The 23,962-nt window shown below is 52.8% G+C and overlaps 1 protein-coding gene across 1 annotated transcript in view; it reads right to left on the bottom strand.

Annotated features, from left to right (window-relative positions):
* KIF26A (kinesin family member 26A) overlaps positions 1-6,971 on the bottom strand; it is a 102,606-nt gene extending 95,635 nt beyond the window's left edge. Inside the window, exons 1-2 of the mRNA XM_040601816.1 lie at positions 6,666-6,971; positions 6,317-6,556 (exon numbers count right to left, since the gene is read on the bottom strand). Coding sequence (XP_040457750.1) covers positions 6,317-6,556; positions 6,666-6,719 — 294 coding nt within the window. The 5' untranslated portion in view covers positions 6,720-6,971. The remainder of the gene's footprint in view (positions 1-6,316; positions 6,557-6,665) is intronic.
* Positions 6,972-23,962: the final 16,991 nt, after the last annotated feature.

Below are 23,962 nucleotides of genomic sequence, written 5' to 3'. Positions count from 1 at the left end.
ATCACTGTAGGTGGAAACTCTTGGCAAAAACAATAAAGCAGCTACTACATATTTCAACAGGTTCAAAGTAACCTCAGATGTTAGGAGCAGATGCTCTTTTCCACCCCCTGGGACTTTGAAATGGTTTATGTGTTTCCTCCCTTTTCCCTAATAGGGCAGGGTGCTGAAGGAATTAGCTGGAGAAAGAGCCAGAGCAATACTAATTATCCTCAGCTACCCAGGAGACCGCAGTACCTTCAGCTAATTGTGCAATCCCTGCTCCCCCCACTTCAGATCCCCCAGTTAGAAGGTCTCTTGCCTCCGGCATCTGAACTGCAAGATAATCCCACTCACCTGTATTTTAAAAGGGCATGCTTGAAAATCCTAAATTTCTAAAGCAAACTCATTACAATTAGTTTCTGCTGCGTATCATATAGCATGGGGACTACCGCGCTGACTGAAACAAGGGAACTGCTCATGTCAACACATTTGACACGTTGTTGTCACTAACCCCGTTATTAGACTGCACACGTACCTGAAATCCACATCTGAGCTCATAGCCTGGAGCACTCCACAGCCAAGTCTCTGCAAGAGTCTCTCTCACAAAATTAAATATTAAATGCGCATCTCAAAAAAATGCCCCGTAGTTTTGTATTTATTAACTAAGACATGACTTTTCCACTTAGGCGTTTTTGAAATGCGAAATATAAAACATTTTCAGGCGCATTAAGTGCTTGTGGAGAGCCCTGAAAACTGGATTCCTCTAGAGAGCAATCTGTAAAAGACACAGTTTTCCCACTCCATTCACCTTATCCACATCAACCTAGTTGCAGAAAGGCCTCCCATGAAAAGAAAGACAGCCCCTCAGGAGCAGAGGATCCCAAACTTACCCAAGACACAGCAGCCTTATCACCAGGACTCTCAAATTCCAGGTGACCATGCCACTCAGTAGAAGAGGCTGACACACGAAGAGAAAATATGGGCATGGGAAGGGGAAGAAAAATTCCACAAAAAGTCAGGGCTTGCTTCTAAAAGCTTAGACCTATCCCACACGCATCCCAAATGCTGCAAGAAGCCCCCCATGTTCTCTGAACCCCAGCTCTTTCAAGGAAGCATGATGCTGCAGGCCAGTGCTGGGGACACAGAGCCCTCTCCCAGGCTCCTGAACAGTGTGGAGACAGGTACTGGCAGCCAGGGATCACGCAAGCTCGCCTTGCTGATAGTCCTCCTGATACCATGCCATCAGAGTAGCCAAGGTGGGACTAACAAAGCATCCCTTGGCCCTCATGCAACCAGACCACAGTCCTCAATCCCACACTTGCCCTGTTGGCCTGGATTTCCAAAGCAGTAAGAAGTCCTGCACTGACCTTCTTTCCATCCTCCTTGCTGCCAGCACTCCTTATCAGCTTTTGAACCTGCCAAATGATCTGAAGCTGAGGTAGAAAGCTCAGAGCAAGTTCCTGCAACTTCCACAGACTGGCTGTGAGAGAAGCTGGCTAGGACCCACCTGTTCCTGTTCAGCAGAAGCCAGATACCTAAAGCACCAGCTTACTGTCAGCCAAAGAGTATGTGTGCAGCTGCAGAGGTGCCTCTTACTGAGTCACCAGGGACACGCCGGGAACAGCTGGGACTAATGCAGAGGGATGGAGACAGCAAAGGAGGTGATCAAAGCATCCATGCTACCAAACCATCTTCCTTAGTTCTGCTCCTCATGGGAACACGTGGTGGGTATTCAGCACACAGTACAAACCCACAGGAAAGAGCATGCCCTCCCCAAAACTTTGTTCTTTGCATCACCTGAAGGGGAGGTGATCAGCAACACGTACGGGTGTACCAAGGACCATCGCCTGGATCAGAAGCGGGTGTGGTGGGAGGTCAGTCCAGCAGCGTTGCACAGCTGAGACGTGTCAGCGCAAACTGTATCTAAAGCCACTGCTATCCTCCCCTTTTTTCTGGAGAAGCTGGGCTTCCTCCAACTCTAGCTGGTGTAACACAGAGTCCTGCCAAGGACACAGCGGGCTAGGACTTGCTTAGTTCCCTCAAATGATTCATGGCTCATTAGCAACCAAAGGCAAGACCTGTCCTGGTCACCAAGACTCCTTGCAGACCAGGGCTGCCAGTGTGCCTCTTTACACCCAACCACAGCTCACCCACTCAACTGGGAATACAGTTTTTTTAGGTACCAGAGGAAAAGCATCATCCACCCCACCAGCAATAAAGAGCCCACATGCGCTCCCTTGTCCTTCAGGCTCCCTGGGAGCTGTTCAGCGGTGTGCCTCATATAACACAGCGCAAGTAATGCAGCAAGGGGGGGGTGGGGGGGTGGGTATGTGGAAATGAGGATGAAAAGAAGCTCTTAAACACTCAGACAGCCAGAACTTGGGTGAACTCAAGCTACAATACAATACGCGTGTTCCTGCCCCACTTAACGCTGCCTCTGACAGCCACCCGCACTGGCAGCGGGTACAATACAAACTGCTCAGATTGGGGGGGCAGGGATGAGGGAGATGTGGGCAAGTGAAATGGGGTGTCTGAATCACTGGGCTGGGAGAGACACAATCCTCAAAACCAACCACTTCCAGAGTGAACTTCCTCTGGTCTTGGCCTCCGTTAAGTACTGATAAAAAAAATCCTTTTATTCCAGTGTAAGTGGGTACAATTCTCACTTTTCTATAACCAAAATATTTATACCAGTATAAAACCCTTCTTTGGATGTAGCTGTACCAGTGTGCACGTTTCTCATAGCAAGACAGCTTTCTTCCTCTGCTCACAGGGGATTAGCTAAAACCATTTTACAGTAGCCGTAAAATGCCTGCCTGCACTGCCTGCACTGGAGGGAGCGCAGAGTTCACTTGCGGCTAAGCAGCTGCAGGAGCATGTCTCTCACGTTGGACAGTCCCTGCCTGTCCCTTTCCTTCCTTTTGGAGACATACACCTCTTTAAATGACAGCACGTTTGGGTTTATCAAACAGGGGCATCACACAAATTAATTAATTAGCATTTGTGAAGCACTGTGAAGATTTTAGGTGCTAAGTATTATTATTACTAATTCAATCTACATCCCCATTCAGTCCTCAGCCTCTCCTGTGAAACTGCCAACAGTGATGCCAATTAGCAGTAATTGTTGTGGTGGTTTTGTGACAAGGCTATTTGCCAGCTGGGAGTGAGACACAGACCACCAACTCATTTCCCGTGGATTGCCCCACAGCTGCCAACAGCAACAACTTCCAGGCACAACAACCTGCTCTCCACTCCAGCCAGAACCCCGGTGGCTGGAGATCCTGTATCCCATTACCGGCTCCCCAGGGACCCAGCCTGCAAGGCACATACAAAACTTTTAATTAGGGATAAACCAAGGCACCTTTCTTTTTTTCCTTCCTGAACTAGTTCGGTACGTGACCCAGCCGCTGATGCTGCAATACCAAAATGCTAATCTGGAATAATTTCAGATTAAGCTTTTGCTCGTTTCCATCCATGCTTGATGGAAATCGCATTTTGATTCACACACAGGCCTCACCGTGGTGGCAAGCTGTAAAGGCAGCAGCAGTAAGAAGAAGGGAATTGACAGCGTAGGGTGCAGTAAATACTTGGGAGAACTGTTAAAAGAGTTTTAACATAAGCAAAGAGGTGTATCTTTTTATCAGCTGTCCACAGAGATTTGGAGGGCTTTAAAGAGACACAAACAACTAACAGTATTCTGTAATCAATGCACATCATCTGAGCACCGAAACTTTAAATTTATTATATATTTTAAATATGTCTAATTGAAAGGACAGCAACACATAAACTGTATGAATCATAGCCCTCTCAAGCAATTAGATTTGTTATCCCCACAGACTCCAAACAGTACCTTGGCTTTTTATTCTAATGTGAATTCAATCCCCTGTCAGCTGTCCCACGCATGAGAACACACCTCCTCTCTTTCATCAGGAAAGATATCAACAGCAGGAAACTAGCCCTTCTTTCATCTCAGAGGCACCCACCCACCTTTCCAAAGGGTTTTCAACCAGGTGTGGAAATCTTTCTGAATCTGCGCTGAAAGATCCCTTAATTATTATGGCAAAGGAGGTAAATCCTTTGAGAGCAGCATGCTCCAAGCAGTAGCCTTCTGGTGTTTACTCACCCAGTACTTGCTTAGTTTGACAGTGCATTAGAAAAGCTTGTAAGAAACTCTTTGGACTTTTATTGCATGGGCATGAAACTCTTACGGAGAGGAGCTGCTTTTCCAGATGTCTTGTTATATGATTAAACAAGAAAGGAGGGGGGGAAGCAGCAAGCTGCCTTTCTGGCACAAACGTAACATTACACAGTGCTCAACCTGCCAGCTTATTGCATCAGATTCCCACTGCAAGGCCAATTCACAGCAGCTGAGTAGCTGAACCCCTGCCTGTTATCTCCCGCTAACCTACTTCACGCTCAGAAGTCAGTAAGTAGGGCTGTTCATTGCATCTTCCTTCCTGAGGAGCTGCTCACTACACCAGGATTACTGAGGGTCTGAGCCTGCAATTAGGCTAGAGTTCTCGTAAGCATTAGCAAATGTTTTAAAAAAAATAATAATTAAAATCTAACGCTACCACATGCTACTCAGTAAGTAAACTCCAGGTATCTGTTACTCTGCGATCAGGTCTGTTGAGGTTCTGACACTGTGATGACTACTATTTTATTACGTTCCTAGGCATGCTTTGAAACCCTGCAGAAAAGGGGGATTAATTTACCCATCATCGAGTGCTTATCAAGGATGTCCCCAGGGACTTGCAGGAAGGAGACCACACAAACAGGCCTTTGCTCACAGGTCTCCTCACCTGAACACCTGGCCAAGGCCCCCGACTCTCCTGCGCTGGCAGCTTGCTTTTCCCATGACAGTGATCCGCTCCCGGATCGGACGCTATTCTTTGGGGCACCCCAGCAGTGGGAACAGGGGTTCATGTGCTCCTCGCTCCAGCAATCGCACGCGCCTCACCAGGGGAAACCAAACTTCTTCCCACCGTTTGCAGCAATCCAGAAACAAAAGGTCCTGCAGTCCCGAATTCAATGAGATAAGATACGTGACCTTTTACACCGCAGAAATCAGAGCCCACACCAAACCCAGCAAGTCAACAGAGAGACTCCTGTGGATTTCAAAGGCCTTTGGATCTGGCCTGAAAATGCAAACCTTGCCACACATTCGGACACTGCTCCACAATGCACTTCCAAACAAAACTATATTTAGATTCAATGGGAATTCTGTAGATCATACAGGAACTCTTTGAATGAAAATGAAGGTCAGTAGGGTTTGGCTTCCTCTTCAGACCCTCCCCCCCCATTCTTGCAAACATCCCGATAAGCATTGTTTAGAAAACAATATGTTACTTCCAAATGTTATCAAAGACCCAACACACGTTTTGTGTGCCCTGAAACACAATCTCAGGGTCTTCTGTTACATTTTGTCCTGTCAGCTAATCCTCGGGATCTCTCCAGGTGTCTAGGCAAGCCTCTGCATCAAGACTGTATTTTTTCCACCCATACCACCTTTCAAAAGTTTTGTTTCATGCACTTTGACTAAAAGAAAAGGGACAAGAGGAATAAAGACATCTAAGATACAAGGAGACACACACGGGAAGGAAAAACTGTGCATACAACTACAGTACATGCAAATAAAGCTGCACACGTGTTAAAGAAAACCTCCGGCGTCCCCACGCTCTTCCTCCATTCACTCCCAGAGATGAAGGGCCACCGTGAAGTCCCAGCTGGAGGAAAATGGCACGGCCCCGGCTTGCCCGAGGGCCACCGGGGCCAGGAAGGCACCGGGGGGGGCGCAGCCCAGCACCCAGGGGGGCGCAGCCTCCTCCAGCGCCGCAAACACGAGCGGGTGACTTTCAGCGGCGTTTCACGGGCTCCTCGGGAGGAGAAGCCGAGCCGCTGCCACCGGCAGATTCCCGCAGGAAGGGCGAGGGCAAAGCCCCGCAGCAGCCCCGCGCCCGCAGCCCCGGAGCGGGGCGGCCGGCGGCGGCCCCGGGGGGCGGCGCGGGGGCTCGGCCGGCGCTGGGGGCGGCTAGGGCTCGGCCGGGGGCCGTCCCGCACGGAGCCGCGCCGCTCTCGCCCGCTCCTCCTGGAAACTCGCGATTATTTTGCGTTAAACGTTTCTGGCAGCCGGTGGCTGCAGCGGAGGGTGCGCGTCCAGCCGCGCAGTTTCGCTTTTTGATAAAGCCCGGGAGGGGAAACCCTTGAAGTCGGGCAGAACCCTCCGGGCTGGAAGCGCCGGTTCGCCGTCACGCCCCCGTCCCAGACCGCGGGGACGCGCCCCGGCCCCGCGCCCCCTCCCCGCCCAGCGGGCCCGGAGCGGTGCGAGCGCACTTACCGGCGGGGCGTTGGGCGGGCAGCCGCCGGCCAGCCGTGCCGCCTGCCTCCTCAGCTCGGCCAGCTGGGCCTGGCAGCTCCGGCACCAGCCCCCGGCCGCCGCCCGCTCCAGCGGCCGCGGCTCGGCCCCCGCGGCGGCCCCCGCTCCCTCGGGCGGCGGGCGGCTGGCGCAGCGCTCCTCCTGGGCGGCGGGCGGCCTCCTCCGCGGGGAGAGCTCCCGCGCCGCGCTCCCCTCCGCCACCTGCGGAGAGAGCAGAGCTCAGCGGGCAACGCCGCTCCCACCTCCGCGGGGGCAACTAGTTAAAAAAAAAAAGGGGGGGGGTGGCGGGGTGGAGTGCGGGACAACTTACCCCCGGCGCCCGGGGCTCCGCTCCCAGCCCCCTCCTGCCGGCGGCCGCGATCATGACAGCGGGGGACGCGCCCCTGCCCCGCGCCCCGCTCCGCTAGTGCGGCCGCAGCGGAGCCCGGCGGCGCTGCCGGCCCGCGGTGCCCATGGCGGGGCGGGGGTCGGGGGTGCCCGCAGTGATCTCGCCGGTCCCCGCCGCCCGGGCTGCCGCGCTAGGTGATGCTGCCTCCCATGCTGAGGAGGGAGTGAAGTTTGGGTTGGGAGAGGGAGGCGGAGTGAGCTCCCCACGGCGGCACGGGGAAGGACCGGGAGCACGTCGGCAAAAAAAGCTGGAAAAGTGCTCGGAGGGCAGGGGAGGAGGGACTGGGCGGGGGCGGGGGGGGTGGGGTGAGCGGGGCGGGGGAGCCGCAGCCGGGGCGGGCTGGGGTTTGGGTTTAGGTTTGGGGTTGCGGGGGGGTGACAGATGCTATTTCGTAGTGACCCCGCAGGACAGTCCCAAAGTGGCGTGGCTACAGCGCGGAGGCTCCCGCAGCTGCCCCCTTCACACTCCCAAGACCCAAGAAAGGGCCGGGCCGGGGGTGCCGGGCGGGCTGCGCAGCGCGGGGGCGGGAAAGCCGCGCAGGCGGCAGCTGCTGCTGCTTGCGCGGAGCGGGCGCTCTGGGCGCGGAGCAGCTGCAAACGGGGCCCGGGGGCCCGGCAGGGACCCGCTACCGCCGCCCCGTCCCCGCGGCTGGCACTGTCCTGCGCGGGGCTGGGTACGATGCCCCCCCACACCTCCGCTGGCAGATGCGCGGTGCCGCGGGGCACAGCCCCCCCTACCCCACCCCCAGGGCCGAATCCCCAGCCCAGGCGGGCGCAATGGGATGTTTCCTACATGTGAAAATTGACCTGACAGATGGAGAAATTAACGTTCACGGCTAATTGTCTACTTGGCTGCCGCTCCGGCTCGTATATTTAGCACTTTTCTTTTTAGTTGATTGGGGGTCCAACCCAATCGTGTCCCCCCCCGAGAGAGAGGAATATACGCCACTGCCCATCATCACCCCCCGGCTGCCCGGCCCCGTTGCCCCCGCAGCGGGCGGCAGTGGGCAGGGTCCGGGGCGGGACGTGCCCGAGCCCCGCGGCGAGCAGCCCGGCCGCCGCCGCCGTCCCTGTGACCAGAGCGCCACCTGCCGGCGCCGGTGCGGAGCTGCAGGCGGGACCCCCGGTCCCACCCGGGACGGAGACGGAGCCGGAGCCGGCACCCCGCGGGGGGAGAAGGGGTCCGCGCCGGGGGGGCGGCGGCGGTGGGTTCCCCCCGGCGGTGCCGAAAGCGGCTCCTTGACTCTTTCCCCGCCACCGCGCGGGTGGACGCTCGTGGCACTGAACCTGGGTGGGGTCTGCGGGGATGTGAGCAGCGCCGAGCACAAAGAGTTGGAAAAAACACATTGGAGGGGGGGTGCACCCCCAAGAGGCGCCTTCCCCGGGCCGCTTAAACTTTCCTGGCTCTTCCGAGCACGTGTCTGGGGCGCCCCTCAAATGGGTGCGTGTCCCGGGCGAGTGCGGGGGCCACGGGCGCCCCCGCACCGCGGGCAGGGCCCCTGGGTGCGCGGCGGCCGCTGCCACCCGCCCGCTTGGGCCGCCCACCGGGGGCCCCAGAAAAGTTGGGGTGGGGATGTGGGGAGCCGGAGGGCAGCGCGGGCTGGTGGCTGGGGGCGGCCTGGTGCCCCTCTCGGGGGCGGGAGGGGACGCGGGGCTGGCACAGGGGCACGCACCCGGGCGCTGTGCCCCGGCTCCCCGCTCTCGCCTGCTCTGGGCTCTGCGGGTCTCCAGGAATTTGCTCCGAAATTTCCTGGTACTGAATAACGGCTGCGAAACCCCACCGTGCTCCAGCTCCCAGGCTGGACGGGGCGGGGGGCGGGGGGGTGCAGGGTCTGCTCCCCGCCCGGCGCTGGGGCTGCTGGGCTGAACCACCTCCTCTTCTTATCTTCTTATTAAGTAAAAAAACCCCTCCTGGAAACACCGGGGCTCCGCACCCCGTTCCCCGTTTGAAGCCGGGGACACACGGGGGGGGAGGGGGGGGGGGGGGGGGGGGGGGCGGAGGGCAGCGGGCCGGGCAGCGCGGTCCCCCCGCGCCCCTCCGCGCCGCTCCGCGGGGCCGCCAGGACTGTTCGTGGTGCTGAAACCGCCCGGCGCGGCGCCGCCGAGTTGGCCCCGCCAAGTTTGCCACCCCCTTCCCGTGGGACCCGGGCACAAACACACACACCCCGACCACCTCCCCCGGCCCCCAAGACCCCGGGAGCGGGGCAAGGTCCCCTTACCTTGGCTTTCCTCCGCAGGAGGTGGCTGGTGAAGCCGAAGATGATCTCCGAGTCCAAGCACAAGGCTCCGATCTCCAGGAGGCTGGGGTTTTTCCTCGTGGCGTTGGAGGCATCGGGCGATTTTTGAAAAGCCATAGTTTGGGTTTGGAAATATCCGGCTCCCTAAGCGGAGGCGATGTATTTGTATACACACACACGCGCGCGCACAGGGGGGGAAAAAAAAAAAAAAAAAAAAAAAAAAAAAAAGAGGATAAAATAGCAAACACCTCCCACCCGTTAAAAAAGAAAGGGGGGAAATAAAAAAAAAAAGGGGGGAAAAAAGCCAGACGCGGGTGAGTTACTCCGTCATCTGGCAGGATGCGCGCTGCCGGGGTGAGGTAGCCAGCAGCCGGGCAGAGCCACCAGCTCCCTGCCTGTCTCTGCCGCTCTCCGCCGCTCTCCCCCCGCTGTACCCCCCCAGCGCACTTCGCCTGGCGAGCGGGTGCGGGTGCGGGCCCGGCTCAGCGCCCCGCCGGCGCCGCAGCCGGGGCCGCCGCTGCGCTGGGTGCGCGGGGCCGGCTGCGCCCAGCTCCCCCGCCGCCGGCCATCAGCTCGCCGAGCGAGGGGGCTCCCACCGCCCGCTGGCCAGGAGCCCGCACTGCGAGCCTCCTGCCTCCCCCCATCCACTGCTGGGTGGGTTTAGCGGCTGGGTTGGTGGGTTTTTTTCCCTCCTCCTTCTCCTCCTCCTCTGGGGTGAATGCAAGGAGGGAAAAGCTGCCAGTGAAGTGGGTTTAGGAGGGGAAAAAGACACACACACACAAAAAAAAAAGGAAAAAAAAAAGGGAAACAGAAAAAAAGGGAAGGGAGGAAAAAAGAAAGGGAAAGCCTGAGGGAGCAGAAGTGAAGCACTTTCCAGAAGGGGTCCGGCCTTTCACTCCCCTGAAAAGCTTCCCCCTCGGGTTTTTTCCCCCTGCTGAATTCTGTTCACCGTGGGTGAGGACGGCGGGGAGGGAGCGAGCTCCTCCCCATCGAGGGGCCGAGAACAGGTCCCCGACGGGCGCCCCGGGGAGGGGGCAGCCCTCCCTGCAGGCCGCCTCCGCGGCCGCCCCGCTCCGCGCCACACCGCCGCCCCCACGGACGCGTGTCCCCACGCGTGTCCTGGCCCGGGACACAGCTCTTGGATCGGGGGGCTCCGCCGAGGCGCGGCCTGTCCCGTCGGGGCGGGGTGGATCGGGCTCCCCGGCAAAGCCGGGGGGGCTCTGGGCAGAGCACTAATCCCTTCCCGCGCACTGTCCCGCGGAACAACCAATTCACCCGCCCAGCAAAGCACGATCCCGCCCCGCAGCGCCCGCAGTGACGGTTCAGCAACCGGCCGCACCACCCCCCCACCCCGGATAGCGGGCACCGCAGGGGCGGCCCCGCTCCCCCCGCCCGCACCGCGCCGGGCAGGGCTGGGCTGGGGTCCTGCCTGCAGCCTGGCCTCGGCCGGGGGGCGCATGTCGGGGGCGGGGGGAGAATGGGAGCGGGGAGGGGTGTGGGAAAAGAGGGATGTGGGAAGGGAAGGGAAGGGAAGGGAAGGGAAGGGAAGGGAAGGGAAGGGAAGGGAAGGGAAGGGAAGGGAAGGGAAGGGAAGGGAAGGGAAGGGAAGGGAAGGGAAGGGAAGGGAAGGGAAGGGAAGGGAAGGGAAGGGAAGGGAAGGGAAGGGAAGGGAAGGGAAGGGAAGGGAAGGGAAGGGTCTTGTCTCTATGGCCGCAAAAGGACACAACAGTTTATCTTTATTCTGATTTTACGAAGTCTTCTGTTCTGGGCTTCCAGCTAATGGTGAGCCTCTGTGTTAGATGAGGGACATGCGTTAATGGGTGGCTCTATATGATGGAGGTGGAATACAGGTGTCAGAAGCAGGCACAGGAGGGTTGCCGTGAGGAAGGAGAGGAGGATGGGAAGGGTGTGATGCTTAAAGCAAAACTTCAAGGATTTATTTGGCTCCTTATTGCATCCCTTCTTGATGTAGACATCTCAACTAGAGATGTGCCAATGGTCAGCTGGTCCCTGAACCCACCTGGGAATGGAGTCTGCAGGGACCCAACCCCTGTGCCACCTTGCACAGACTCATCCTCTCTCTCTTTCACACACACACTCACCCCTCAACACCCTACCTCTCTGTGCACCGCTGTACATACAAAGTCTTCCACCACCCTCCCCTGCACAGGTGGGACGTTTCCCTGCCCCAGAAGATTCCCATGCTTGGAAGATGCCACACTACCAAAGGGGTGGGAAGAAGAGTGTGAAAGGGTGGGCACAAGGAAAAGCAATTCAAGCAAAACGGTGGTATGGACATCAACTGTCCAGGTAAAGGGTGCCCCACACAGCCCCAAAGCCCAGGTGCTCAGCATGAGGTAGAACAGTGCCCATCACCAGAGTGCAAAACGTCAAATGTCATTTCCCATGCACTGAAGAAAGAGGCTTGGAAGCATTCAAGGGCAGAGACAGATATGGCCAGGCCAGGGAGGCTTGTTGCCCACTTTGGGGAAGGCCTGAGGCATCTGTCCCCATCCCCCACATCTTCAGCCCAATCCAAGTTTAAGCACTCACACCGTGCTGGTCTGGCCCCAAGGAAAGCTTAGTTTTTCCCTGTCCCCAGGCCACCTCCAGCCCACCAGATTTCCCTTCCCCACCACAGTTTGCCCCTCTTCCCCAGCTCTTGGCAAGGACCCTAGGAAGGGCTGGGTCTAAAATAGGCCCTGCATGTCAGGCAGCGAGGGTCCCTGTGCAACTCCAGCCTCACCCCTAATTCTGGAGAGTCTCGCTTCAATCACCCCTATTAAAGCAAATATCTCCCCACCCCACTGCCCTCAGGTGTCTTGCCGATAAACAAGATGAAGGGAAAGTTATTAGCTTTTATTCACGGTGTCTAAACTAAAGTAAAACATCAGCGGGGTGACTGTACATAATAATAGACTAGATAAAGTCCATTTTTCTTGGGCCCTCTGAAAGCGATCCCCGAGCATTAAAATGGGTCTCTTAATAAATATCTTATCTCCCTGCCACAGAGCCCTGGCTGCAGATAACCAGACAGCCATTACTGTACCTCTGAAATAACCCCATTTCCATCAGGGCCACTTCAAACAGGCTCCTCTTTAAAGACACCCCCCCTCCTCCCCGAGGAGAGGTGTGGGAAGGCTTGAACCTCCCTGGGTAGGGGGGGAACCGGCAAGGGGGAGAGGATTTTATCCAAGTCTCCAGGCAGGTTAGGGGAGGACTGCATTGCAATGCATTCCCTTCCATTAGCAACCATGGAGCAAGGTGTTCTCTCCACGAGCCAAAAGCCTAAATCCACCCCCACTGTGCCCTGCGTTGGGGTGAGCAGTGCTGGGCTCCCACAGTTCTGCTCTCTGGAGCCAGCTCTGCCAGCAGAGAGAAAGTTGGACAGGGGAACAGGGACACAGCAAGTAGCTGCCATCTCCTTGAGGGAAAAGGCCTTCCCAGTGTGCACAACCCAGGCTTCAAGGTGGTGCTGTACAGGTTGCACTGGACTCCTTTATTAATACACCATACAGGTGATAGCGGATTTATTAAGTATATTGCTGTGATTTCACATTTAATTTACTAAGAATACAATGGTTTGGGCTAGAGGACCCAAGGGAAATCTAGGCAACAGTGAGCAAAAATCCATGAAATTCAATGTAGCACACTAATCATGGAGGCATTATAGTATTAATTGCTATAATGATATACTTCTAATCCTATCTTACACCGCACCACATAATTTCATTGGGTAAGAGAGGAAAGGAATTAAATTTAGTTCAATACAGGCAAGCGTGTAACTTAATAGAGTAGTTTGACTCCTGCACACTCATGGGTTTAGGGCTAATGTCATGCAATGTGGTCCGCAGTGGGGAAGAAGGACAGCACAAGACTTTCCGACGCCCTCGCGGAAATCTGGAAGCAATATGGAAAAGTATTAGATTTCTGCTTTTCAAGAGGCAACCCGGCCATATAAAGGATAATTAGAATTCGTTGTAAAGATGATTTATCATGTCTATCATTGTGCTTGAAAAGGCTAGGTCACCCATGAATGCTGATGAAATTTCAAAGATCTACTCCCCAAGGACTTTCTGCATCTGCTGCCCTCTGAGATGGGGAAATAGCCCAGGGCAAGCTTCTCATTAATACCGCAGGAAAATATAAGCATTTTGTCCGACATAACATTTTTCTTCAGTATTATACCTGACACGATCAGACCTTTAAATAACGTGGTAATAGGGCGCACTTCAAAGTTCATGTACTTGGTGTCGTGTCCCCCCTCCCTGTCCCCCATCCCCCCTCCCTGTCCTGTCCGTCCGTCCTCTGTCCCCCCCGCCCTGGTTTCAGCTAGGCAGCATCTCTCTCTAACAAGGCAGCGTTTCGACCCGAAGCACACTTTCTCCTGTAACAAATATTGGGTGAAGTGGGCGGAGGTGGTAAAAGTAGCTTTTGATCTTGTTTGTATAATAAACAAAAGGACATCAAAGCGAGGGAAGAGGGGGAGGGAGAGAAAGGAAAGCAGAGCAGGAATAGCCCTAGACACTGGAACACCAAATAGCTCATGAATAGCTAAATAAAACATAATTAGGAAAACACGATAAATTAGTGGTTCTTTAAAGAGATAGCTGGCGGAGCGGGCCGGGAGCGCGGGCCGGGGGGGCGGGCACGGCCCCTTTCAAAGCCGGCCCCCAGGGCGACCTGGGCGGGGGGCGGGAGACCCCCGCGGGCGCGGCTCGCCGGGACCCCGCGGACACCCCCCAGGGGCGGCTTCCCCGACCCTCGTCCCGTCCCGGGGGGCGGTGGGGCAGCGGCAGCAGGAAGCCCGGGGGGCGCGGGGGGCGGGGGTCCTGACCGGCTCCCTGCGGCGGGGGGAAGGGGAGCTGGTGTCCCCGCGGGGAGCTGCAGGTTTCGGGGCGTTCCCGGGCGCTCCCCACCCCGGGCTGCGGGGGGGCCCTGGGAGCCGCGGGGGCGCCTGTTTGTTTGGGCTTGGTTTGTTTGTTTGCTGTGTGGCCTCTCCTTTATTTTGATCAGGCCCGGTTGCCGGCGCTGGGTTTAATTGATTTGCGGGGCGGGCAGTTGGGACCATCAAGGGAAACTTCAGCCCTTGCAGACTGTGGAGAAAATAACGATCGTATCGGTGAAACCCGACGTGAAAAGCAAACACAGCCTCCCCCAATCCCCCCCAACCCACCCCCCACCCCTCCCCCGCGTGTGTTCACATGCAGATGGGGATGTGGCCACCCTGCAGACCCAAGGGTGTCGGGTGAAGCTGCAGGGCTGGACCAGCCACCAGGGACACCCCCGGGGTCCGGGGGGGCACCCAGAAAAGCCCCCAGCCCTCTCCCGGTTGCCAGCTGCTGTCTGCAGGTTACCAGAGGGAAGAGGCTGGCTCCACGGTGGCTCTGTGGCCAGGATGCATCTGCACCAGAAGGGCTGGAAAGGACACATGGAGAAGAGTGGCCAGATTCACACCCCAGGGCAGATTTCCTCTGTCCCCGAGGTGAGCCAGGCTGGCCAACTCCATCCTGCCTCCGGGCAGCTCTCCCTCCAGCTCTGCACTTGGGTGCCTTGTTCCTGCAACACCGTGGCTCTGCCCTCTGCTCACTTCACTGGTGCCTCCTTGCCACCTCTATGGTCCTGGGGGATCCAACCCGGCCCACAGGACAGATTTTAACTCCCAGTACAGTAACGGGGGTCAATTCAGGCCACAGAGTGGGTCTCACTAGTCTGGAGCAAAGCAGAGGCTTAAGCAAGCCCCAGGTCATGACCTGCCTTGTAGGGGAGGGCTGGGTAAATCAGCTTGTTGCAAGGGTTCTCCTATCACTGCCCAGGCTTGGCAGCTCAGAGCTGATGTCAGGTCTGCTCTGGCTCGGTCCCTTGCCTCTTCGTGACCCGGCCTTCCAAGGGGAGATCGAAAGCCCTCCTGTAAACAACTGGTGAAGGTCAGGGGAAGGAAAGTCTGACACCACCTAATGAAAGACAGTTGCAGACAATCTTTTGCTCAGTTGTCCGTGTCTGGGAGGCGTGGGGATCTCTGTGTTCAAGCTTTTTAATTTCCATTCTAATTTGCAAGTCATAAAGAGAGACAGTATGCAGTCCATGCTCTCCTGTTTAATTTCTTGTCACCCTAATCATGCCAGTTTAACCCTCACTCGCTTGCCTAGGTGCTTCTTGCACTCAGCGCTAGCTGTCATCCCCTCTGTGAAACAGGCTATCCAGACACATTAGTGTCCTGCTTGCACTCTAGATCTGCAGTTATAATACTATTTCAGTGATGTCTGCCCGGATGCATTTGAGCAGCAACAGTCTGTGGGAAGAGCAGCAAAAAAAAACCCAAAACAAACCAAAACCAAAACAAACCTGCCTCCTTCTTAATGTTTGGCTGGGTGCTTTTTCAAGGGAATGCCAGGAGTGAGGGTTACTTTTCCCGAGCTCTTCCCGCTCGCTTAGAACCGTCTTTTCCCTCGGTGCGTGGACACGCAGCCAGGCCCCTCGGACGGCTGTGCAGAGCCGGGGGACGACACAGAGCCCGGTCACCTTCCCGTGCTGCCGGGACCCGGGACCCGGCGGTGCCGGGGCAGGCGGCGGGGCGAGCGGTTCAGCACCCTGGACAGCGTCCCCGCGCCCGGCGCCTCCCCCCGTCCAGCGGCCGCTGCCTCGGCCGGGGAACGGGGCTCGGGGGGTGCAGGGCCAGCCTGCCTCAGCGGGCCCGTGGCACAGATGTTACAAAAAAAACCCAACCAGCCTTCTGGCAGCAGCTTGAGGGCTGTGTTTTAGTCTCCTTGTGGCTTTAGCAGAGGGACCCCACGAGCTGCAAGGGAAGGGCGGTGACGGACGTTGTGCACTGCAGTGCTCTCTCCCGTGACAGGTTTGTTACCGAGCCCACGCAAACAGCTTGAGGAGCAATAAAAATCTCCCGTGCCTTAACCAAGGCAGCAGTCCCGCGCTGCTCATCGCTGCCACGGTCCAAATCTTCACTCTGCTGCAAGGGCGCAAACTGAGATCAACCAAGTGTCCTCCTCTTTCTCCTCATGTTAGCGGAGTGACTCCAGTTGGCAGGGAAACCTCCTTGTAGAGCTGCGAGCACCCTGGGCAGCAAACGGGACCTAGGGGACACTGCGGGGGATTGGAGGGGTGCGGGGGGTGGGGCAAGGAAAGAGGGAACAAAACCTGGCTTCTAGCCTTCATCAGATAGCTCCCCTGTCTCCCCAGTATGGTGCACATGGAGGGCTTCCAAGGGACACTCTGCTTTGTGACAAAGGACTCGTTTAAAAAGCAAACATCACCTTCTACACAACCATATCTTTACCAAAGGTAAAGTAGCATCATAACAAATAGGAAAATACCCAAGAAGTTGCAGCAGAAAGAATCAGCTTTGCTGGCCACACACAGCAGAAGCGTTGACAGCTTTCGTGACTTGAGAGCATGCCAAGCACGGTCCTGGAAATACAGCCTGCTCCCCTCCCTTGTCCCCCCTACAGAATGTAGATTGTAAGGACCAAAATCAGAAAACGTGCTCCGGAGAGCTCAGCGCGGCCTCTTCTTGTACCTCCCCTCAGCTCATCCAATGCCTTGCCTTACTGGAGAAGCCGCTGGTTTCTTTCCTTCACCACATTGGATCTTGAGTGCCCCAGCCAAAGCCGAGTGCCTTATTAATCCTTTCAGCAAGCAGGAAGACTCCATCTTCTCAATTCAATTTTTAGATACATTTGATTAGAAAGAGAAAACTTGTGTGCCTCAGCTGACATGGAGCAGCTTCATCCCTAAGAGGCAAAGAGCAGGGCAGGTGATTATTTTTCAGCAGCTGAGTGGCAGATTTCAATCGCAGCAACAGGTGGGAACTTTTTAATTGAAAAATACCGGTAACCCCGAGCACCGCCCCCCGGAGCCCGAGCCCCAGACCTCCAGCAAACACAAAACGAGCATTTGCCAGCCCCCCGGGCCGCTGCGCCCTCAGCGCGCCCGAGCCGCGGCCGGCGCGGCCGCCTGTGCTGCTCCGCGCCGCCGGCTGGCGGCGCCGCCCGCCGGAAGCCTCCCCGAGCCCCGCAGGGCAGCGCGGAGGGAGCCCTGCGCACAGCGGCACGGGGAAGGAGTCCCAGTGAAACACGTGTCGCAGCGCACAAATGAATCAGCGATCACCCAGGGTCCTTCCTTTCCTTTCCACCCCCCCCTCCGCGCTCTGAGTGAGTGTGCTTTATGAAAAAAGTTTTAAAATCAAGTGGCTAGACCTACTGGCCATCAACTGGTCGTTGTCTTCTGAAAACCTTATTCAACTTCCATGCTGAAGTTTGGCTGTATATTGCTTATTTTCTGCTCTAGGACAGAAAGGATGAAGGCCTGAACCAGTGTCAGGCAATGACAGCCTGAGAAGGCAAAGGAGAATTAATGCAGTTTTCTGTGAAACAAGGTGGGAAGGGGGTGTGAGAGCATCAGTCTTGCACATGGAAAACATTGCTGGAGAGCCTATGACACAGAGTGATGACAGGTTCTTGCATAATATGGCACTTTAAAACTACAAATGGTTTACTAAACTGGAAAAGCACTCCCTTTGTACCCACTCAGATTCAACATTCTCAAGCTACAAATAGTTTACTGGTACACAAGGCTCCTGTGGGCTTACCAGTGTTCTTGCATTCATACCTCTGGGCCACCCTGAGCCAGCAGGCAACAGACATGGAGGAACTGAAGAGCAGGACCCACTCCAGCTACTGGCAAAGGAAGCAGCTGTCAGACCAGCAGGCAGCCAGACACGGGCAAAAGGACCATGAGCTCCAGTGCCTCTATTCCCACTGCCAGAGCTTTAGAAAGCCAGGGTGGAAGCTACAGACCCTGCTGTGGAAAACGGGAAGACCTCTTTGACTCTCTCACACAGGCACATCTGCCCCCCAACAGCAGTGACACTAAACGAGAATCTCTCCTCCAGTACTTCTTCTAATTGCAGAAGACACCTGGCCCATGCCCTTATTTATATATCAGATTTTGGCTGCGTTGTCTGCATAGCTGAGAAGCCTTCAGCCAGCTCTGCTGAACACATCAACCCAAAACAGTCCATCGCATACCAGATGCAAATTGATCGTTCAAACAAAGGAAAAGTTTGTTTCCAGTGAGGGAGGAAAGAATTCAGAAACATCTTCTTCAGAAGACTAAAGCAGTCACTGGGAGAGGCAACCTCCCTGGTTCACCGATTCTGCTAACGAAACCTTAGGAGGGACTTACCTGGAAAAACCACCAGCAGCTTTAAGCAACAAAGGTTACCTTCTCCTCTGATGGTCCTTCTGGCAGGTGGGACTAGAGGAAGAGGTCAGAGTGAAACAGGGCTTTCAAAAGGCAGTCAGGAAGAGGATACATGAACATGAAAGGAGACAAGAGGGAAAAGAGAGGGAAACAGAAAGGGTGAGGGAAGGCTAAGAAAAGGCCAAAAAAAAAAAAGTAGCATTCCCACAGAGAGGCAGATGCCCCACTGGAAGAGAGATAAAGAGTCAAACTTCATTGAAAAAGACCACAAAGTAAATGAATACCCAAGGCACTCTCTTTTCTACCCTTTTCCTAATCCATTGATCGTAATCCTTCTCCTTCCCCTATCAGGGTACCTATCCCCTTCTTGCCTTCATTTCAACTCACCTCTTTCATCAAACCCACCAGGAAGCGTGATCTTAGTACAGCAGAATAAACGCATTGGCTGGCTGCCTTCCTAGGGCTGCACCTCACCACACTGATCCTGCAGCAAGATGCCCCATCCACTCACCACCAATCCTGCATTTCTCTACTGCATGAGCAGCAAGAGCTCCCAGCTCCTCTGGAAACATGACTGCTCTTATGGCCCCACATTAACCCCGCCATTATTTTCATCTCCTTAATAGATCTTGCTCAGTTTCCAGTACAGAGCCAGGAACAACCCCAGTTTCCACAAGACTGCACATACCCACCCCAGACTCACAACCACTCAGAAGTCAAATTCACAGCTACAGGGATGGTGAAAGCAGCAGGAAAATCTTCAGCTATGGTGCTTGAACTTACCTTTGCAATGATGATAGCCTCTGTTTTGTCAACACCAATGACCCAAAAGTCATGATTGAAAGGACCCAAATGAAAGAGCTAAGCCACCAGGCTTACAGCCTAAGCCACTGGAACTTCAATAGCTCTCTACAGCTCAGACACATTGGGTGACATGGCACATGCTGCCACTAAATGGCATTAGGAGAATGGCACAGCAGCAGATGGTTTGCCATTACAATTATGTCAGCTCATAGCACTACCTTAACTGCCTCAGTTACATTAATGCTGGTATAGCTAAATGTGGCAAAACAGTTACAGGCACAGAGGTCCCAGAGGTGTCTCCTCATGTCTCTGAATGATCCGTCCCAGGACAGAGCAGCTGCTACCAGCAGTAAAGGATATTTCCTGTGCTTCCTTCCTAGCTTTCCTATGCTTGGCCGTGCTGAAAAGTCAGCTCTTAAAGGAGGATGAGCAACAGCTTTTTCATTATTACCATTATATTCAGAAAATTTCTAGAGACATTATATAAGAAGTTAACTGCAATCTTAATCTATGCTCTTGGAATTCATGGTACATGGAAAGCTGTTGATAGTTGCTCTCAGTAGGAAGCCACCTGAAGCCAGGTTAGTTATCTCTCTTTCTCTCAAAAACTACAGTTTTACGCAAACACATTTTGCATTTGTTTTTATTGATCAATAAATAACAAGTAGTAACAATTCACAGCTTCATGGAACCATTTCCACAGGCTGAAATTTCTGTGGTAGAAACACTGTTCACTGATCACCACGGTATCACTAAATTGCACCTGAAGTCACAGCTGTGTGGGTTCAGACTGGCACCAGCCCAGGTGTGATGAGTGACAGCAAGTGAACACTGGCAATGCCCACATTTCTGGATGCTGACAGGCTGAAAGGTGCAGTATCTTACATGTTGACTTTCTAGACCACTTACAATTAAGTCTAAATATGGAATTTGGAGCCAAGTTTAGGCTTTGGGGCTATAAAGGCATGACTCTGCAAGACGCTGGCCTCTTCTGGGATATTAGATGTTTAACACACAGTCTGCACAAACATAGAAACCCAGTGCTTATTTTTAAGGTAGTATGGTCACTCTGTTTTTTCTTTAAACCCTTATTACAAAATGGAATGCATAAGAAGAGCCAGGAAAAATATGTTTGTATTTACTAGGGAAAGAAAAATAGGAGAGGAAGACACGAACAACATTATTATATGTGATGAATCTCCTGTTTATTTTAGAGAGTCTGGAAATTGCCTTATTTTTTCAATTGGACCACATGCCTTTGTAAAAGATGTGTTCCACTCCAAACCGTAAATATTCCAGGGACATCCTATTAGCAGTGTTATGCAAGAGAGGGAACTAGCTTATCCCAATGGAAGGCATTCACACCGCCTCCTGACATGCATTTATTCAAGCCTGTCTTCTACACTCCCTCTACAGCAAAGGGGATTCTGTCCAGAAGCCTCACTACAGTCCTCTGTCCTCCCCTTGGAGATGTCTGGGAAGATAAGCTCCTCACACATGCCATCTAAAATTAGTGTCATGTGAATATCCTCTTCTGGCCTTATAAACTTGTGAGTCTATGAAAACAATAAACCACTATTCTTTAATTTGACATGAGCACAAAACTGCCTTTTACAATTTTACATCTGAATCTGGTTAAAGAGAGCCTGGGATGCCACCACTTTGACCTTTAGTATTTGGCAATGTGCTGCTGAGGTATGAAGCCAACGGTGGTCCCCAAAGAAACCTGCACAACTAAGTGCCGAGCCCACATCCAGCTGTGTGACCACGGCAGGGCAAGTGTGACCCGATGAGGCAAGTCTACATACAGGCTGCAGTGACAGGGAAACATACAAGCCGGAATAAAAACCCTGTCAGACTTTCTCCTTCTAATTCTAAATCACCTTTTAGATCCCATCCAACCATGGGGGAGATTAAGGTGTCCAGGAACATGATCCACAGAAGTCAGCATACTCCACAGGGAACTGCTTATTCCAAGAGGAAAAACTCGGGATTAAGCTCAAGACGCTGCAAAGAGACAGGTTACAGTGCAGAGACACTTCTTTGTACTCCAGATCCTCCCCTGCCTGGAGCCATGTACTTATGAATTCTGCCCCCTAGGAACAGAGGCATCAAGGGAACCTCCTTTCAGATCTCTTGCTGCCAGAATTCAAACTGCCCTTCTAAACAGCCCACCAACAGTAATTTTTCCATGCGCCAGCTGAGCTTCACAAGCCTTCTGACCTGGTAATAAGATAAGCAAAACACAGGTTGGGCCAGACAGCATTTGGGATTGGGAATCACTGGGTTTATCTGAACTGACAAATGCACAGATAATGCAGTTTTAGTATCTTCTGTTTGTTTACTCTGTTCCATCAGCGTACACAAATAACTGGTGTTTTCCTGGGTTTAAGCCCATGCAAAAGAGAAAAGATTTGGCTTTCTGTTTGGATGTCATAATATTAATAGAGAACATCTTTAGAGGCTTATTACAATGCAATATTGCCAATTCCAAGCATTAAGAAAATTAAGGGGGGGTGGGGGAAGAGGACATCATGAATCACTCATCCCCACCCTACAACCAAAATCACGAGAGTAAAAATGGCTGTGATTTCATTTGTTTACCAGTTTCTGAGCATTTGTCTGTTTTCAGATTACTGTTTCAAAGCCTTCTGCCACAATGAGAGCTAGGAACTGTCTGTCATAAATGAAGATTCTCAGTTATCCTTACATCACATGAATCCTGAAGCTGGAGCCTTTGGGGGAAAAAAATATCTAGCAAAACAAGTTAACAAGGAACAAAACCAGCTAACAAGGTACTCAGGATGAAAAATACCAGAGCAATTAACGAACCACCAGCACCTAATAGGTTCATAAGGTTGGCTATACTGCAAGACCCAGAAAAGATGACATTTGTTAGGACAGATTAAAACTGCCTAAAATGAAGAAAGGGCAATATACTACACTTTGGGTATTAATCCAGCTCAACTATGCACAGTGTTCCTGGGAAAAAAATAACCACACAAAATCCCATACCCAAAAAATAGTTGGGGCTTTTGGTTTGAGGTCAGTTCTCCTAATCCTGACTTCTTACGGAGTCAGGAAAGAAAGCTACCAGCAAAAACAGCTCTATGTAAGACTCATTAAATGTGGTAACTAAACATTATTATAAATTTATTTCATCTTGACACCAAAAACAGCTCTACAGCTGTTTTATGATACTGTGAAGGTTAAACTACTACAGAACAAGTACTCCTGCATGTGGCTACTATAAAAGTGTCACTGAATTATTTCTAATTTTAGTGCCCATTGTTCTAAAAATTGCTTCCCACTGCACTCCAGGAAGCAAGAAAAAAGGTGATTCACATAAATATAGCAGCTAAGGAACAACACAGATATAACCGATGGAGCAGAGCAGCTATGTACAGCGAGATGGTTTGTATTGGACTAAGGCTGCAGGGAGACTCACAAGGGGATTCAAGTCCATAGTCCATAATATATAAGTCTCAGGGCTGATTTAGTAATGCTGCCCCACTTTCTAGAAAATTAAGAGAAACAGGTCCTTTTAGGGTGGAATGAGCCTCACTCACTTCAGCCATCCAATTTAAGATGACGAGGTGAATCACACCTGAGAACGGCCGTTCGTCTGCACTAACCATAAAGGTAGTTCAGGCAACGAGATATTTTGTTTGTTTTTTTTCAGATGAATCATATCCAAGTATCCAATAAAAGGTAAATTGGCAGAATGCTACTCCAGCTTCAAATGCTGCTACACCCCCACCCCTTGCAACCCAAATTTGTCACAAAAAAGGTGGGAAAGAAACAAGCTCAAACAGTAGATATTTACAAACTTGCTGGACATTCTTGTAGAAATTCATGCTTTCAACAGGCATTTCCTTTACTGGTATTCTCAGATACCAGTAAAAACCATTACCTGAGAGCTGGGCCTGTCTAAGAACATCAAAAAGATGACATGAAGCCATGTAAGCTAAAGGAGATGCAAGTCACTGGTCTCTATCAGACAAAAGCTAGTTAGTGAGATGATTACCAGCACTCATCAGCTACCAGTACAAATTGCTGGATACTATGAACACCTTTAAAACAAAAGTAATGCAAATTATAAAATCACAGGTTATCAGAGAAATTTTTGCCAAAGAAGGGAATAGAAACAAATCAGCTCGCAAAAAAAACTACTGTTATCAGCACAGACTTTGTCACCCCGTTTATCTCGTGGGGATGCCATTACTGCTGATACAGACAATTAACTGTATTTGGGAAATATGTTTTTCAGAAATTATCTCCATCCTCAGTCCAGAGCACAACATTACTTGCACGGAGAAAGAATTTCAAGACCTGCACTTGAATTGGGGTAAACTGGTATAGCTACGCAGAAATTGAAGACCATACACCAATTTACACAGGCTGAAAAGCATGGCCATTAATTCATGCCTATAGGATTGGAAAGTGCCAGCAGTGGGTGAGCCTCTTCTCCCCCCTAGATCAATAAAGCAAATGGTCACCTCAGGCCTAAGAATTTCTGATGCTCAATGGGGTGGATGTCCGGTCTCTCAGCATGGAAATTATTGTGTGAACAACATTGAGAGCACCATCCCAGAAGCTAAGCATAAACACTCTGTGAATGTTGACTACTGATGTCTAGAAATATTTTTTTTCTTTGTATTAGCTTTTCATAAAATGGCTTTTTATGTTATTTCTGTTATTACTGTTATTTCTAAGGACTTCTACAGATGCAACTACCTATTGTTCAAGTATCTTAAGTATGCCTAGGATGCCCTGATTACAGCACTACTCAACAGCTGAGAAGCACCAATATCTAGACTGCTCCTACACAGAGGGGCACTATTCAGTAGATGACAAAGAAAGAGCAACCTGAAACACACCTTTCTTAATTCAAATGTGAATTTGATTTGAATGCATACTTTACTAGGTGTTGCCACCCGAATCCCTGACCAATCAGCAT

This window comes from Falco naumanni, chromosome 7 (genome assembly GCF_017639655.2).
Source record: "Falco naumanni isolate bFalNau1 chromosome 7, bFalNau1.pat, whole genome shotgun sequence".
Classification (NCBI taxonomy): Eukaryota; Metazoa; Chordata; class Aves; order Falconiformes; family Falconidae; genus Falco; species Falco naumanni.
Note: the sequence above shows the minus strand (reverse complement) of the source record. Positions and strands in the feature narration are given on the sequence as shown.